This window comes from Mercenaria mercenaria, chromosome 7 (genome assembly GCF_021730395.1).
Source record: "Mercenaria mercenaria strain notata chromosome 7, MADL_Memer_1, whole genome shotgun sequence".
Lineage (NCBI taxonomy): Eukaryota > Metazoa > Mollusca > Bivalvia > Venerida > Veneridae > Mercenaria > Mercenaria mercenaria.
The window spans coordinates 18901878-18921176 of record NC_069367.1 but is presented as its reverse complement, the minus strand read 5'-3'; the positions used below and the strand labels follow the sequence as shown (position 1 = coordinate 18921176).

The window sequence follows — 19299 nt, the reverse complement described above, 5'->3', positions numbered from 1 at the left end:
TGAGGCCTCTTTTCACCTCATGGGCATAATTTAAATAATCTTGGTAAAGAACCACTATGCAATGCAACATACCAAATATCAAAAGCCTAGGCCTTGGAGTTTCAGACAAAAAGATTTTTTAAAAGTTTTTTCTTATATAAGTCTATGCAAAACTTGGTACCCCTGGGGCGGGGCCATTTTTCACCCCAGAGGGCATATTTTGAATAAACCTAGTAGAGGACCACAAGGCAATGCTACATACCAAATATCAAAGGCCTAGGTCTTGTGGTTTCAGACAAGAAGATTTTGGTTAAGGACCACTATGCAATGCAACATACCAAATATCAAAAGCCTAGGCCTTGGAGTTTCAGACAAAAAGATTTTTTAAAGTTTTTTCTTATATACCGTATGTCTATGTAAAACTTGGGACCCCCGGGGCGAGGCCTCTTTTCACCCCAGGGGCATAATTTGAACAATCTTCATAGAGAACCATTAGATGATGTCACATGCCAAATATCGAGGCTCTACGCCTTGTGGTTTTGGACAAGAAGATTTTTTAAGTTTTTCCTTTCGGTTACCATGTCAGAGTTCTGTGTGGAATTCAATTCTTTGAATAATTTTGGAAGGGGGCCGTCCAAGGATCATTCTTGTGAAGTTTCATCAAAATTGAACTGGTGGTTTAGGAAGAGATGTTGTTTAAAGGAAAGTGTGGACGGACAATGGACGCCAGACGGACGGTGGGCGATCACAATAGCTCACCCTGGGCCTTTGGCTAATAAAAAAGGGGGGATAATTCATGAAATATTTGTGTGAGAGTTATGGCCCTTGTGCCGTATGATGTGGGTGATGACGAAGAATGACTATTTTAAGTTTAAAGCAAATCCATCATGTAAGTACAGAGAAAAGGAGACAAGAGCTGTCACAGGAGACAGCGTGCTCGACTATTTCGGTGCTGGATAGTGAAGCAGGGCACATCTGAGGAAACTGGAGCTGTCACTGGAGTGTTTTATGACTCCAATGGTGGATGAAGATATTGCACAATAGCTAGAGTCTGTGTCAAAAATATTAAGTAATAAGAGAGGTAAAGATAAAGATAAAGTGTATCAAAACACCATATAAGTATAATTCTAAGCAAATAGGGGGCATAATTCATAAAATATTGATGCAAGAGTTATGTACCTTGTGTCATATAATGTGGGTGATGATCTGGAACAACTACTTCAAGTCTGAATCAAATGCATTTAGTAACAAGAGCTCGTCGAACACGAAATGCCCCCCTTGATGCATTCAGTAATTGCACAAGGAACAGAAATTATATGCTCACTGTAAACAAAAGTTCTACCATTCTGGTTTAATCTGACCTTGACCTTTAACCTATTAACCTAACGAGAGATTACAGAGTGATCTTGGCGCCATCCACTGAGCCATTTTTGAATGTTCCAAATTTCAAGATTAGCTCAAGGTCAAAATCAAGGTCAAATTTCATTTCGGTACAAAACGATGTGTATGTGGTCCAAATTTGAAAGCTGTGGCTTGAGAAATGTGAAAGCCGGTCACTAGATCAATTTCAAGGTCAAAGTTCATTTCGGTAGGTAGAACTATGCATATGCTTCAAATTTGGAGACTGTAGCTTGAGAAATGTGAAAGTAGGTAATAGATAAAAATCAATGTCAAATATCAATTCAGAACACAAAAATATGCATGCGGTCCAAATTTGAAGCCTGTAGCTTCAGAAATGTGAAAGTAGGTCACTAGGTCAATCTCAAGATCAAAATTCATTTCGGTACACAAAACTATGCTTGTGGTTCAAATTTGAAGGCTGTAGCTTGAGAAATGTGAAAGTAGGTCACTAGGTCAAAATCAAGGTCACATTTTATTTTGGAACAAAAAACTATGCATGTGGTCCAAATTTGAAGCCTGTACCTTCAAAAATGTGAAAGTAGGTCACTAGGTCAATAACAAGGTCAAAGTTTTTTTCGGTAAACAAACCTATGCATGTGGTCCAAATTTGAAGGCTGTAGCTACAGAAATGTGAAAGGCCTAAGCATTCTTGAGTTATCATCCGGAAACCGTTTTACTGTTCAGGGTCATTGTGACCTTGACCTTTAACATACTGACCTCAAAATCATTAGGGGTCATCTGCTGGTGATGACCAACCTCCCTGTCAACATTCATGATCCTAGGCCCAAGTGTTCTTGAGTTATCATCCAGAAACCGTTTTACTATTTAGGGTCACTGTGACCTTGACCTTTGACATACAGACCTCAAAATCAATAGGGGTCATCTGCTGGTGATGACCAACCTCCCTATCAACTTTCATGATCCTTGGCGAAAGTGTTCTTGAGTTATCATCCGGAAACAGATTGGTCTACATTCCGACAGACAGACCGACCGACAGACAGACATCTGCAAAACAATATACCCCTCCTTCTTCGAAGGGGGGCATAATGAAGTCTCTATATGGCTGCAAAAGCCAAATAGCAAATTTTGGCCTTTTAAATGGCCGTAACTTTGGAACCCATGATGGGATCTGGCCAGTTTTCGAAAGGAACTGCCAAAATAGCAAATTTTGGCCCTTTAAGGGGCCATAACTCTGAAACCCATGATGGGATCTTGCAAAAATTTGGAAAGGAACCAAGATATTATGCCAATAGAAGTTGTGTGCAAGTTTGATTAAAATTGATTGCAAAATGTGGTCTCTATTGTATGGACAATGGATGACAACAGACAAAGGGCGATCACAAAAGCTCACCTTGTCATTATGTGATAGGTGAGCTAATAAAATAGTACTAGACAAACACATTAACGTCATTATCCAGTGTAGTTGTGACAACTTTCCCTATAGCCTATCTAAAATACAATTAAATCCATGAAGAGACTGAAGACAGTTGTTACCATCCAGCAGCTCCCCCTATGACTACTTGTTTTGCTGCAGATTGCTTGGAAATATCACCAAAAAGTTGTTGTATATATCCTCTATTCCGTCTATAAGCAGCCGTACTCAGATCTAAGACTTCAAAATCTTCTTCCTCATCTGCCATCCCTCAATACAAACTGTGATCTATGAATACAACATATTGCCAATTTTAGAATGAGTATCAAGTATTTTATATTTTTTAGCTCTGGTGACCCATACAAGGAGCCCAGCGCCCAAATTTGAACAAAGTTGGGAGAGGAAATTTTGATGATGCTACAGACCAAGTCTGAGGAAGATCCATCTATCAGTCCATGAGAAGAAGTCATTTCAAGGTTTTTCAACATCTAATTGTAGCAGCCACTATTTGAACCAATTGAACAAAAAACAAAATTAGGCGCTCAGTGTGATTTTGAACCACAACCCGAGACAATTTTAAACTCAGCAGGTTTTATTAAGTTATCTCATTCCATACTAGAGCTAATGAGCAGAAACCATTTTTCTATTTTTAGTTACAGTGACCTTGACCCTGACCCGAGTGACCCCCCCAAATACACTCCCAACGTTTGTGTTTGATTAAAGCTATCTACACACCAAGTTTGTTTGCTGACAACAGATGCACCCATACTAAAGATATTGAGTGAAGGCCATTATTCTATTTTTATCAACAGTGATCCCAAATATCCTTCAGAAAAGCTTGCTGTACATCAAGTTTTGTGAAAATCATAAACCAGAAACCATCTTTTTGTCTTTTTGATGATCACAGTAAGAAAACTATTTCTAGTAATTGTGACCATGACCTTGACCCAATGGCATTTAAGTTGACCTTTAAATCTCAAAAAAAAAAAAAAAAGATCTCAGTGGGGTTTTAACCACTTCCCATCCGTTCCACAGCATAAAAAGAAGCTTTGAGACCAATGCTCTAGATAAATGCGCCACTGTGGAATTTTCTGAGTATGAAGATAAATTAAGTTATGTTGACTTTGAAGTTGACTCCATGTACAATTCCAACCTTGGTTTTTCTATAAACTACTTATAGGCAAAGTTTAATTCCAATACAACAATGCAAATTTGATGGAAAACTGTTTTTTCTATTTTTAGCAACAGTAACATTGACCTTGAATCTAGCGACCTCATATGCAATCCCAAATTTCATCCCTATGCAAGCTACCTATATGCTAAGTTTCATTTGAATCGGTCACTCCTAACTGAAACCAAAAATTGACACCTCCCACCCAATGACATTTGCCATTCTAATAACCACTTTTTTGAAAACCTGGTTAAAAATTGTAAGTCCACAAAGAAGGGACAAGAAATATGATGCGAAAATTTGACCTTGCTTTGACCTTGATCTCTGACCTGCCACCCTGATTCATGCACTCTGCTAATCACTTCATCACCACCTACCTATTTGTCAAGTTTGATTTTTTTGTTTTTTTGTTTTGGGTTTAACGCCGTATTTCAACAGTTTTTCAGTCATGTAACGGCAGGCAGTTAACCTAACCAGTGTTCCTGAATTCTGTACCAGTACAAACCTGTTCTCCGCAAGTAACTGCCAACTTCCCCACATGAATCAGAGGTGGAGGACTAATGATTTCAGACACAATGTCGTTTATCAAATAGTCACGGAGAACATACGCCCCGCCCGAGGATCGAACTCACGACCCTGCGATCCGCAGACCGACGCTCTACCTACTGAGCTAAGCGGGCGGGTTTTTGTCAAGTTTGAAGTCAAGTTTGAAGTCAATACCTTGAATGGTTAATGAGTTATGCTCCGGACAGGAAATAAGATGGACAAATTTGACCTTTGAGCTCAATTTGTCACCTTGACCTTTGACCTACAGACCTGGTTCTTGTGCTCTTCACATCATCTCATCGCCACCTACCTACAAGCCAAGTATCGCCATACTAGCTTTTATATTTGGTTCGGTAGAGCTTTAGGTTGTATTTGGACACTGGGATTGGTAATAAGGATACAACAGATAAGATCCTGTATAATATGATCCTGTAATGATAATATATACACATTTGTATACACAAATATAATCAACAAGAGGGCAAAGATGGCCCTAGGTCGCTCACCTGAGAAACACACCATAACAGTGTAAACATGTTTGACCCAGGGATTTCATGGAAACAAATATTCTGGCCAATTTTCATTAGAATTGGACCAAAATGTGGTCTCTTGAGTTTAAACAAGTATTTTATTTGATATGACCTAGTGACCTAGTTTTTGATCAAAGATGACCCATATTCAAATTTGACTTAGATTTCATCAAGGCAATCATTCTGACCAAATTTTATGAAGATCAATTGAAAACAAGAGCACCGCCTTGCGAGTGCTGACGCTCATCTGATTTTTTTTGTGTAATAGAAATATTGTCCTACCCATGATTTTCTAAGTCTAAAAAGGGCCATCATTCTTGCAAAAAGCAGGATAGAGTTATGTTTCTTGATGTACAGTGTCCACTTATGATGGTGAAAAACTGTTGCAAGTTTTAAAGCAATAGCTTTGATAGTTTATGAGAAAAGTTGACTTAAACATAATACTCAACCAAGAAAATGATTTTCTAAGTCCAAAAGGGGCAATAATTATTGCAAAAAGCAGGATGGAGTTATGTTGCTTGATAGTTTAGGAGAAAAGTTGACCTAAACATAAAACTTAACCAAGAAATCTGATATTTTCTAAGTACAAAAGGGGCCATAAATCTTGCAAAAAGCAAGATGGAGTTATGTTTCTTGCTATACAGGGTCAGCTTATGATGGTGAACAAGTATTCCAAGTTTCAAAGCAATAGCTTTGATAGTTTAGGAGAAAAGCTGACCTAAACATAAAACTTAACCAGGCAACGCCGACGCCGACGCCGACAACCGCTCAAGTGATGACAATAACTCATCATTTTTTTTCAAAAAATCAGATGAGCTAAAAACAGCTTCTATCGCATACACAGGGTTTTTCTTTGAGTTGACCTAGTGACCTACTTTTTGACCAAAGATGAACCATATTCAAACTTGACCTAGATTTCATCAATGCAATCATTCTGACCAAATTTCATGAAGATCAATTGAAAAATACAGCCTCTATCGCATACACAAGGTTTTTCTTTGATTTGACCTAGTTTTTGACCCCAGATGACCCATTTTCGAATTTCGCCTAGACTTTATCAAGGTAATCATTCTGACTAAATTTCATGACGATCAGCTGAAAAATACAGCCTCTATCGCATACACAAGGTTTTTCTTTCATTTGACCTAGTGACCTAGTTTTTGACCCCAGATGACCCATTTTCGAACTCGGCCTAGATTTCATCAAAGTAATCATTCTGACTAATACTCATGAAGATCAATTTAAAAATACAGCCTCTATTGCATATCACAAGGTTTTTCCTTGATTTGACCTAGTGACCTAGTTTTTGAAACCAGATGACCCATTTTCGAACTCGGCCTAGATTTCATCAAGGCAATCATTTTGACAAAAATTCATGAAGATCAATTGAAAAATACAGCCTCTATCGCATACACAAGGTTTTTCCTTGATTTGACCTAGTGACCTAGTTTTTGACCCCACCCATCTCTAGATTTGCCACCTAATGCCACTGTTTGCCACTTATTTTCATGAAAAAAGGGTGGCAATTGGTGGAAACAGGTGGCATAAGCTGGCGTTTGGTGTAATTACACTCTTCTTTCCACACAAGTGGTAAATTCGCCACCAAAAGCCACAATATTTTGGTGGCATTTAGGTGGCATAAGGTGGAAATTTGAACATAGTTTTTCTTTGTGGTGGCAAAAAGGTGGAAATTGGTGGAAAGTAGACCTTACTTTTTTTTCATGGTGGAAATTGGGTGGCATTTAGTGGAAAATAGGGACTGAGAAAATTTTCCTGGTGGCGAATAGGTGGAAAAAAACTTAGAAATTTTTGTGATGTTTGATAATGTAGCATTTAAAAGTGAACTCTAAGACACTGGATTACCCTGTACAAAAAATTCAGCTATCAGGTTGTAATGGACACAAAGTTTCAAACTTCAGGCCTAATTGACATGGACTCTGACTTTGCTCAATCTCCAAAGGGACAAAAGCTCGTAGAACACAAAATACCCCCCTTCATACATTCAGTAACTGCACAAGAAACAGAAATCATTTGGTCACTGTGCACTGGACGTTTGATGTACTGACCTCAAACTAATAATTATGGGTCATTTACCAGTCATAATTGACGTCTGTATCAAATGTGATCTTAGACCAAAGCATTTGACATACTGACCTCAAAATCAATAGGGGTCATGATCAACCTCCCTATTAAGTTTTGTGATCCTAGGCCCAAACGTTCTAAATTTATCATCCGGAAACTGTTCCTGGTCACTGTGACCTTTACCTTTGACCTTCTGACCTCAAAATCAAAAGGGGTCATCTGCTGGTCATGATCAACCTCCCTATTAAGTTTAATGATCCTAGGCCCAAGCGTTCTTGAGTTATCATCCGGAAACCGTTTAACTGTTCTTGGTCACTGTGACCTTGACCCTTGGACCTACTGACCTCAAAATCAAAAGTGATCATCTGCTGGTCATGATCAACCTCCCTACCAATTTTCATGATCCTAGGCCAAAGCGTTCTCGAGTTATTACCCGGAAACCGTTTAACTGTTCCTGGTCACTGTGACCTTGACCCTTGGACCTACTGACCTCAAAATCAAAAGTGATCATCTGCTGGTCATGACCAACCTCCCTATCAATTTTCATGATCCTAGGCCAAAGCGTTCTCGAGTTATTACCCGGATACCGATTTCAAATACTGAACGACAAACAGACGGACAGACGGACTGACCAACATCTGCAAAACAATATAATCCTCCTTCTTTGATGGGGGTCATAAAACTGAGAATCGAAGGGGGTCATAAAACTGAGAATTAGTCTACGCCGATTCCAGCTGGACAAAGATAATATTCAGGGTGGAATACAGAAAATTTGAATTTTGGTTATTTTGTGAGACAGAATATTTTCACTTTAGAAAACCTATGTAGTTTCTATCATGACTTTTATAACATAGATATTTTTTTTCACATGTGATTTTAAAACTTAGTTACTATACAGATGCTTATTTTCTGAATATAGAAACAAGAGGGCCATGAAGGCCCTGTATCGCCCACCTGACTATTGACCTGAAGATCATCAAGATTAACATACAGACCAAGTTTCATTAAGATATGGTCATAAATGTGGCCTCTATAGTAGAGTGCTAACTAGTTTTTCCTTTAATTTGACCTAGTGACCTAGTTTTTGAAACCACATAACCAAGATTTAAACTTGGCCTAAAGATCATCAAGATTAACATTCTGACCAAGTTTTGTGAAGATACAGTCATAAATGTGCCTTCTAGAGTGTTAACAAGAGCACCGCCTTGCGGGTGCTGATGCTCATCTGATTTTTTTTGTATAATAGAAATATTGTCCTACCCATGATTTTCTAAGTCTAAAAAGGGCCATCACTCTTGCAAAAAGCAGGATAGAGTTATGTTTCTTGATGTACAGTGTCCACTTATGATGGTGAAAAACTGTTGCAAGTTTTAAAGCAATAGCTTTGATTGTTTATGAGAAAAGTTGACAAACATAATATTCAACCAAGAAAATGATTTTTCTAAGTCCAAAAGGGGCAATAATTATTGCAAAAACCAGGATGGAGTTATGTTGCTTGCTGTACAGGGTCAGCTTATGATGGTGAACAAGTGTTGCAAGTTTTAAAGGAATAGCTTTGATAGTTTAGGATAAAAGCTGACCTAAACATAAAACTTAACCAAGAAAACTGATTTTCTAAGTCCAAAAGGGGCAATAAATCTTGCAAAAAGCAAGATGGAGTTATGTTTCTTGATGTACAGGTTCTGCTTATGATGGTGAACAAGTATTCCAAGTTTCAAAGCAAAAGCTTTGATAGTTTAGGAGAAAAGTTGACCTAAACATAAAACTTAACCAAGAAATCTGATATTTTCTAAGTACAAAAGGGGCCATAAATCTTGCAAAAAGCAAGATGGAGTTATGTTTCTTGCTATACAGGGTCAGCTTATGATGGTGAACAAGTATTCCAAGTTTCAAAGCAATAGCTTTGATAGTTTAGGAGAAAAGCTGACCTAAACATAAAACTTAACCAGGCAACGCCGACGCAGACGCCGACGCTGACGCCGACAACCGCTCAAGTGATGACAATAACTCATCACTTTTTTTCAAAAAATCAGATGAGCTAACAAGCTCTACTTCTGATTTGACCTGGTGACCTAGTTTCTGACCCCGCTTGACCCAGATTTAAAGTGGACCTAAAGATCATCAAGATTAATATTCTGACCATGTTTTATGAAGATACAGTCATAAATGTGGCCTCCTGAGTGATAACAAGCTTTTCCTTTGATTTGACCTGGAGACCTAGTTTTTGACCCCACCTGAAGCAGATTTCAACATGACCTAAAAATCATCAAGATTAACATTCTGACCAAATTTCATTAACATACAGTCATAAATGTGGCTTATAAAGTGTTAACTAGACTTACATTTGATTTGACCTGGTGATCTAGTTTTTCACACCACATGACCCAGATTCAAACCTGGCCTAAAGACCGTCAAGATTAACATTCTGACCAAGTTTCATTAAGATACAGTAATAAATTTGACCTCTAGATTGTTAACAAGCTTTACCTTTGATTTGACCGGGTGACTTAGTTTTTGACCCCACATGACCAAGATTCGAACCTGACCTAGAGGTCATCAAGACAAACAACCTGATCAATTCCCATGAGTTCCAGACTTAAATTTAGGTCTGTTAACAAGCTTGACCTTTTATTTCACCTGGTGACCTAATTTTTGACCCCACCTGATCCAGATTGAAGATCTGACCTAAAGACCTTAAAGATTAACAATCTGACCAAGTTTCATTAAGATACGGTTATAAATGTGACCTCTAGAGTGTTAACTAGCTTTTCCTTTGATTTAAACTGGTGACCTAGTTTTTGACCCCACCTGACCCAGATTTACACTTGACCTAAAGATCATAAGGTTAACATTCTGACCAAGATTTATGAAGAAACAATCATAAATGTGGCTTCTAGAGTGTTAACAAGCTTCTCCTTTGATTTGACGCGATGACCTAGTTTTTGACACCACCCGACCCCGATTCAAAACTGACCTAAAGATCACCAAGATTGACATTCTAACCAACTTTCATTAAGATAAAGTGACAGATGTGGCTTATAGAGTGTTAACTAGCTTTTCCATTGATTTGACCTGGTGACCTAGTTTTTGATCCAACCTAACCCAGATTTGAACTTGACCTAAAGATCATCACGATTAACATTCTGACCAAATTGCATGAAGATACAGTCATAAATGTGGCCTCTACAGTGTTAACAAACTTTTTCCTTTGATCTGATCTGGTGACCTAGTTGTTGACCCCACATGACCCAATAACGAAATTGTCCAAGATTTTATTGAGGGTAACATTCTGACTAAGTTTCATTAAGACTGGGCCAAAATTGTGACCTCCAGATTGTTAACAAGCTTTTCCTTTGATCTGACCTAGTGACCTAGTTTTTGACCCCAGATTACCCAATATCGAACTCGTCCAAGATTTTATTGAGGGTAACACTCTGACCAAGTTTCATTAAGATTGGGCTAAAATTGTGACCTCTAGAGTGTTAACAGTCAAAATTCTTGACGACGGCTGACGACGACAGACGCCAGACAAAGGGCGGTCACAAAAGCTCACCTTGAACACTTTGTGCTCCGTTGAGCTAACAAGAGGGCCATGAAGGCCCTGTATTGCTCACCTGACCTATTGACCTCAAGATCATCAAGATTAACATTCTGACCAAGTTTCATTAAAACATGGTCATAATTGTGGCCTCCAAAGTGTTAATAGCTTTTCCTTTGATTTGACCCAGTGACCTAGTTTTTGAGCCTACATGACCCAGATTCGAACTTGACCTAAAGATCATCAAGATTAACATTCTGACTATGTTTCATGAAGATACAGTCATAAATGCGGCCTCTAGAGTGTTAACAAGCTTTTCCTTTGATTTGACCTAGTGAACTAGTTTTTGACCCCACCTGACCCAGATTTGAACTTGACCTACAGATAATCAAGATTAACACATAGACCAAGTTTCATTAAGATATGGTCATAAGTGTGGCCTCTACAGTGTAAACTAGCTTTTCCTTTGATTTGACCTGGTGACCTAGTTTTTGATCCTACATGACCCAGATTCAAACTGGACCTTGAAATCATTAATATTAACATTCTGACCAAATTTCATGAAGATAAAGTCATAAATGTGGCCTCTAGAGTGTTAACAAGCTTTTCCTTTGATTTGACCTAGTGACCTAGTTTTTCACCCCACCTGACCCAGATTTGAACTTGACCTATAGATCATCAAGATTAACATTCTGACCAAGTTTCATGAAGATACAGTCATAAATCTGGCCTCTACAGTGTTAACAAACTTTTCCTTTGATTTGACCTGGTGACCTAGTTTTTGACCACAGATGACCCAATATCAAACTCGTCCAAGATTTTATTGAGGGTAACAGTCTGACCAAGTTTCATTAAGATTGGGCCCAAATTGTGACCTATAGAGTGTTAACAAGCTTTTCCTTTGATTTGACCTGGTGACCTAGTTTTTAACCCCAGATGACCCAATATCGAACTCGTCCAAGATTTTATTGAGGGTAACATTCTGACCAAGTTTCATTAAGATTGGACCAAAATTGTGGCCTCTAAAGTGTTAATAAGCTTTTCCTTTGATTTGACCTGGTGACCTAGTTTTTGACCCCAGATGACCCAATATCAAACTCGTCCAAGATTTTATTGAGGGTAACATTCTGACCAAGTTTCATTACAGGGTTTTTTTTTTCCGGCCGTTTTTATAGCCGTTATTCGGCTATATTCCCAATGCCAAAAAATAAGTATTTTTCCCAAAATGACTGCAAAAATTCCCAATCTACATTCTGAAAAAAAATTCACCAAAATCGACAAACATTGACCAAATTATGGACAATTTTGTAATGGAAGTATGTTAAAGAGGTTGTACAATTGTAAAACAAGTGTATGAGAAAGTGCTTATACACATCCTTACTATATGCTATGGGACTAAATATTTCCCAATACGCATCAAAATTCCCAATTTTGAGGGTATAGGCTATGTTCCCAAATCAGCTAGAAAAAACCCTGCATTAAGATTGAGCCAAAATTGTGACCTCTAGAGTGTTAACAAGCTTTTCCTTTGATCTGACCTGGTGACCTAGTTTTTGACCCCAGATGACCCACCATCGAACTCGTCCAAGATTATATTGAGGGTAACATTCTGACCAAGTTTCATTAAGTTTGGGCCAAAATTGTGACCTCTAGAGTGTTAACAGTCAAATTGTTGACGACTGACGGACGATGGACACAGGGTGATCACAAAAGCTCACCTTTGAGCACTTCGTGCTCAGGTGAGCTAAAAATGAGACTCTGAACATTCAATTGGCTTATCAAACTGGGATTATCTTTGTATTACAGTGAAACACCGCTCGCTCGAGGTCGCAAGGGGATGAGCAAAGTACCCGAGTTATCCATGGTATCGAGCGACCCAAACATTGACCAACAGACAAAGGACATTGAAGAGTTTTATTTTTATTTATCAGCAAGTGCATATCATAATCATTGTCTAAATTTTATGAACAAGAGGGTCATGATGACCCTGGATCGCTCACCTGAGAAATACGAGCTACATGTTTCAAATGTCAAACTGATGATTTTAAGAAAATTTTTGGAAGATTTTCTGACGTACAATCAAGTAACCCCTGGGGCGGGGTCAATTTTATCCCAGGGGTCATGATTTGAACAAGGTTTGTAGAAGTCTACTAGGCAATGTTACATATCAAATATCTAAGATCTAGGCCTCCTGCTTTATATTTAGCAAATTTATGAAGTTTTCCCTATGAACAATCAAGTAACCCCTGGGGCTGGGTCAATTTGACCCTGGGGGGGGGTCAAGATTTGAACAAATTTTGTAGAGGTCCACTAGGCAAGGCTACATGTCAAATATCTAAGCTCTAGGCCTTCTGGTTTATTTTTAGAAAATTTTGAAGATTTTTCTATGTACAATCAAGTAACCCCATGGGGCCGGGGGTCATGATTTGAACAAGTTTTGTTGAAGTCTACTAGGCAATGCTACAGGTCAAATATCTAAGATCTAGGCCTTCTGGTTTATTTTTAGAATTTTTTTGAAGATTTTCCTATGTAAAATCAAGTGACCCCTGGGGCGGGGTCAATTTTGACCCCGGGGGTCATGATTTGAACGAATTTTGTAGAGGTTCACTAGGCAATGCTACAGGTCAAATATCTAAGCTCTAGGCCTTCTGGTTTATTTTTAGAAAATTTTTGAAGATTTTCCTATGTAAAATCAAGTGACCCCTGGGGCAGGGTCAAATTTGACCCCAGGGGTCATGATTTGAACAAATTTTGTAGAGATCCACTAGGCAATGCTACATGTCAAATATCTAAGCTCTAGGCCTTCTGGTTTATTTTTTTTTTTAATTTTTGAAGATTTTCCTATGTAAAATCAAGTGACACCTGGGCCGGGGTCAATTCTGACCCTGTGGGTCATGATTTGAACAAATTTTGTAGAGCTCTAGGCCTTCTGGTTTATTTTTAGAAAATTTTGAAGATTTTTCTATGTAAAATCAAGTGACCCCTGGGGCGGGGCCAATTTTACCCCGGGGGTCATGATTTGAACAAATTTTGTAGAGGTCCACTAGGCAATGCTACATGTCAAATATCTAACCTCTAGGCCTTCTGGTTTATTTTTAGCAAATTTATGAAGATTTCCCTATGTACAATCAAGTAACCCCGGGGGATGGGTCAATTTGACCCTGGGGGAGGGGGGGGGGGGTCAAGTTTGAACAAATTTTGTAGAGGTTCACTAGGCAATGCTACATGTGAAATATCTAAGCTCTAGGCCTTCTGGTTTATTTTTAGAAAAATTTTGAAGATTTTCCTATGTAAAATCAAGTGACCCTTGGGGCAGGGTGAATTTTGACCCCAGGGGGTCATGATTTGAACAATTTTGTAGAGGTCCACTAGGCAATGCTACATGTCAAATATCTAAGCTCTAGGCCTTCTGGTTTATTTTTAGAAAATTGTTGAAGATTTTCCTATGTAAAATCAAGTGACCCTTGGGGCGGGGTCAATTTTGACCCCGGGGGTCATGATTTGAACAAATTTTGTAGAGGTCCACTAGGCAATGCTACATGTCAAATATCTAAGTTCTAGGCCTTCTGGTTTATTTGTTTTAAATTTTTGAAGATTTTCCTATAGAAATCTATGTAAAATCAAGTGACCCCTGGGGCGGGGTCAATTTTGACCCCGTGGTCATGATTTGAACAACTTTAGTAGAGGTCCACTAAGCAATGCTACATGTCAAATATCTAAGCTCTAGGGCTTCTGGTTTTTGAGAAGAGGATTTTTTAAGATTTTCCTATGTAAAATCAAGTGACCCCTGGGGAGGGGTCAATTTTGACCCCAGGGTCATGATTTGAATAAACTTGGTAGAGGTCCACTTGGCAATGCTTCACACCAAATATCTAAGCTCTAGGCTTCTGGTTTTTGAGAAGAAGATTTTTAAAGTTTTTCCTTTCGGTTGCCATGGCAATCAGAGTTTTGCATGGAATTCAATTCTTTGAACAATTTTTGTAGAGCTTCACCCAAGGAACATTCCTGTTAAGTTTGGATGAAATTGGCCTAGCGGTTTATGAGGAGATGTCGTTTAACGTAAAAGTTTATGGACGGACGACGGACACAGGACGACGGACGATGAGTGATCCTAATAGCTCACCCTGAGCCTTTGGCTCTGGTGAGCTAAAAAGCTATATTATTTCCTTTAGTTGCATGCAAACAACAAATATTAAGATCTCGTAATTATCTTCTTGATCCAGCAGAAAAGATGTAATAATAATACATACTTAATTTAATCTTAAAGAAAGAGTAATTGATCAATATTTTATCAATGAAACTTTTTGCAACCTTTCATCAATAATTAATATCATTATCAGATCAAATATACCGACAAACAAACATTTAAGATAGTCAGGGAATAGACAACGCAACTCTCATGGCGTACGGCCGATACATTCTGACCGTCTAAGGTGTGAAAATTTTTGACATCTTTGCTCGAGTTTGCCAGAAGCAACAAAGAGTAAATTAATACACAGGGACCAGGTGTCCTGCTCGTGTGATCGAGTTATTGCTGCTCAACCCAGCCATGGTAATTTCACATAGAAAATAGAAGGAAATCGGCCGGGACCACATGAATTGCTCGAGCGAGCCCAGGTGCTCGAATAATCGATGCTCGAGCGAGCGGTGTTTCACTGTATATATTCAATGTAAATATAAATAAAAGTTCTTCAATCAACAATTCTAATAGAAACAAGAGGGCCATGATGGCCCTATATATCGCTCACCTGTTATCATTGCACTCGAGGACAAGAAGGTCCTCAGAAAAAATATCTAAGTCCAAAGGACAGGAACAACAAAGGGAAGAAATTTAACCAAAAAGAAAAAAAAAATTCTTACAACGTACAGATATGTCAAAATACACCTAAAAATTGGAGGTACCATCCATGTTGTATCACAGAAAAGTGGTCTCGGTTTTTCTCTACGGCCAATAATAAAAAAGTTACTAAAAATAAGCTATTTATAGTAACGTAAAAGGTAAGTAATTAAAACAAGAGGGCCATGAAGGCCCTGTATCGCTCACCTGACCTATTGACCTAAAGATCATCAAGATAGTTTCATTAAGATATGGTCATAAATGTGGCCTCTAAAGTGTTAACTAACTTTTCATCTGATTTGACCCGGTGACCTAATCTTAGACCCCACATGACCCAGATTCGAACTTTACCTAAAGATCATCAAGATTAACATTCCAATTAAGTTTCATGAAGATACAGTCATATATGTGGCCTCTAGAGTGTTAACATGCTTTTCCTTTGATCTGACCTAGTGACCTAGTTTCTGACCCCGCCAGACCCAGATTTGAACTTGACCTTTAGATCATCAAGATTAACATTCTGACCAAGTTTCTTTAAAAGATGGTCATAAATGTGGCGTCTAGAGTGTTAACTAGCTTTTCCTTTGATTTGACCTGGTGACCTAGTTTTTGACCCTACATGACCCAGATTCAAACTAGACTTTGAGATCATCATGATTAACATTCTGACCATGTTTCATGAAGATATGGTCATAAATTCTGACCAAGTTTCATTAAGATTGGGCCAAAATTGCGACCTCTAGAGTGTTAACAAGCTTTTCCTTTGATCTGACCTGGTGACCTAGTTTTTGACCACAGATGACCCAATATCAAATTTGTCCAAGATTTTATTGAAGGTAACATTCTGACCATGTTTCATTAAGATTGGGCCAAAATTGTGACCTCTAGAGTGTTAACAAGCTTTTCCTTTGACTTGACCTGGTGACCTTGTTTTTGACCCCAGATGGCCCAATATCGAATTCCTCCAAGATTTTATTGAGGGTAACATTCTGACCAAGTTTCATTAAGATTAGGCCAAAATTGTGACCTCTAGAGTGTTAACAGTCAAATTGTTGACGACGGACGGACGGACAACGGACGACGGACATAGGGCGATCACAATAACTCACCTTTTAATTATTGTAAGTGAACAAAAGAAGGATCTGCCAAATAAATCTGTTGACATAAATGAAATTTCTGATCTTCATTACTTATGGAGATATACCCATTTTAATTTGAAATAAAGGGAGGTAATTTGACATAAAATCAGTCCACAGTTATCTACCCTGATTGGCTCAGTCCAACTAATGACAATAATGAAATTTCAAATAAGTCCTATAAGTACTTACTGATAAATCCATTTTGATTACAATCAGGGGAGGTAATCAGATATAAAATAACTCTGGAACCTACGATTGGATCTGATTTGTCATGGAATCCAAGATTTATTGTTGTTGAAGATATTTTAGAAGTTTGTATCAAATAAAACCATAAATGAAGTCTCTATATGGCTGCAAAAGCCAAAATAGCCAATTTTGGACCTTTAAGGGGCCATAACTCTGGAACCCATGATGGAATCTGGCCAGTTTTAAAAAGGAACCAAGATCTTGTGGTCATACAAGTTGTGTGCAAGTTTGGTTAAAATCAAATCATAAATGAAGCTGCTATTGTGCAGACAAGATCAAAATAGCTAATTTTGGCCCTTTCAGGGGCCATAACTCTGGAACCCATTATGGGATCTGGCCGGTTCAAGAAAGGAACCAAGATCTTATGGTGACACAAGTTTTGTGCAAGTTTGATTAAATTCAAATCATAAATGAAGCTGCTATTGTGCAGACAAGTTCAAAAAAGCTAATTCTAGCCCTTTCAGGGGCCATCACTCTGGAACCCATAATGGAATCTGGCCAGTTTAAGAAAGGAACCAAAATCTTATATAAGTTGTGTGCCACTTTGGTTAAAATCAAATCATAAATAAAGCTGCTATTGTGCAGACAAAGTCAAAATAGCTAATTTTGGCCCTTTCAGGGGCCATAACTCTGGAACCAATAATGGGATCTGGCCAGTTCAAGAAAGGAACCGAGATCTTATGGTGATACAAGTTGTATGCAAGTTTGGTTAAAATAAAATCATAAATGAAACCACTATCGTGCAGACAAGAAACTGTTGACGCATGGACGCAAGGATATACTGACGACGGACGAAGTGTGATCACAAAAGCTCACCTTGTCACTATGTGACAGGTGAGCTAAAAAGCCTAGGCCTTGCAGTTTCAGACAAGAAGATTTTTAGTTTTTTCCCAATACAAGTCTTTGTAAATTTTGGGATCCCCGGAGCGGGGCCTCTTTTCACCCCAGGGTAATAATTTGAAAAGTCTTGGTAGAGGATCACAAGGCAATGCTACATACCAAATATGGAAGGCCCAGGTTTTGTGGTTTCAGACAAGAAGATTTTTAAAGGTTTTTTTCCTATACAAGTCTATTGTAAAACTTCGGACCCTCAGGTTGGGGCCTCTTTTCAACACGGGCATAATTGAACAATGTTCATAGAGGACCATTCGATGATGTCACACACCAAATATCAAGGCTCTATGCCTTGCAGTTTTGGACAAGAAGATTTTTTAACTTTTTCCTTTCAGTTGCCATGGCAATCCTGAGTTCTGTGTGGAATTCAATTCCTTTAACAATTTTGAAATATAGGTATGAAATGGAGGCCTCTGGTGCACTTTTGGGTCTCAATTTTGAGAAAATATTAATCCTTTGCCAAAATAGTTGGATGCAACTTTGATGAGTATAGGTCACTTCTCAGCAAACTGAGGAGGGGAGAGGGGGGGTGGAGGCATGGGCTTCCTCTTTCTAGCCCTGGATTTTGTACATTTACTCACAATTACACAGCAGCACAATATATAAGGTTTTTCTATTTTCATGATGCATTGAGGTCTACATTGTACATAGCTACCTGCAACCTCTTATGCTCCAATATCAAATAATTAATCAAGAAAGTTATAATATTTGGTTGATAATTGGTAACCTGAGGCTAAGTACTTCTAGCTAGATTTAGCTATGGAAGTGGCTATTCTTACAGTCCCGTAGGAATAGCCTTGCAGAATCGTTATTAGCCTGTTGCTGTTTAACATTAACATCCTTTCTTTTTGGATGCTGAACACATCGATGAAATATTAAGAACTCGAATGAAAAATATATACTCAACTATTTCAGAAAAGGCCGCTGGCCTACAGAAACAAAATAGATTCAAGCTCTGAAGCATGTATTTTCATTTGGTTGTAGATCTAGAACATGTTGTTTACCATTCCATAACATTTGAACATGACTGCTGACACGAAAATACATTGACGAGATAAAGAAACGCCTCATTCAAACTCGGTATACAATTTTTCGTTAATCGTGATTCAAAATTAGAAAAGAACAATTCCATTCGCAAATTAGATGCTTTACAAGAATTTATGGTCAATAAGAAATCATTTCATTGTCGCATTAAGCTTAAATCTTGAATTTTAATAGCCCATTCGGAGAAATTGCATTAGAAAAATCAGTAGCGCGTGTGGCCACCTCTGCTAGCAACCACAGCAGCAAGGCGACGCCTCATAGAGCCGCACCAGTTGCGTAACAGATATCGTGGGATTCTGGCCCACTCCTGGTGCAGCGCTGCTACTTGTTCCCGGACGTTTGCTGGCTGGGGTTGACGTTGGCGTAACCGCCGTCCGAGATAATCCCACGCGTGTTCAATCGGATTGCAGTCCGGTGAACACGCCGGCCAAGGTAAAACATTAATGTTTCTAGCCTGTAGAAAGTCCCTGGTGACGCGTGCAACGTGAGGTCGCGCGTTGTCGTGCTGATAGATTAATCC

At 38.5% G+C, this 19299-nt stretch overlaps 1 protein-coding gene across 3 annotated transcripts in view; it reads right to left on the bottom strand.

The window, feature by feature from the left end:
* The window catches only part of LOC123554806 (FUN14 domain-containing protein 1A-like), a 90374-nt gene that overhangs the window by 56734 nt on the left and 14341 nt on the right, over positions 1-19299 (bottom strand). For all 3 annotated transcript variants that reach the window (XM_045345155.2, XM_045345160.2, XM_053547719.1), the window contains exon 2: positions 2875-3040. In XM_045345155.2, the coding sequence (XP_045201090.1) occupies positions 2875-3020 (146 nt within the window). In that variant the 5' untranslated portion in view covers positions 3021-3040. The remainder of the gene's footprint in view (positions 1-2874; positions 3041-19299) is intronic.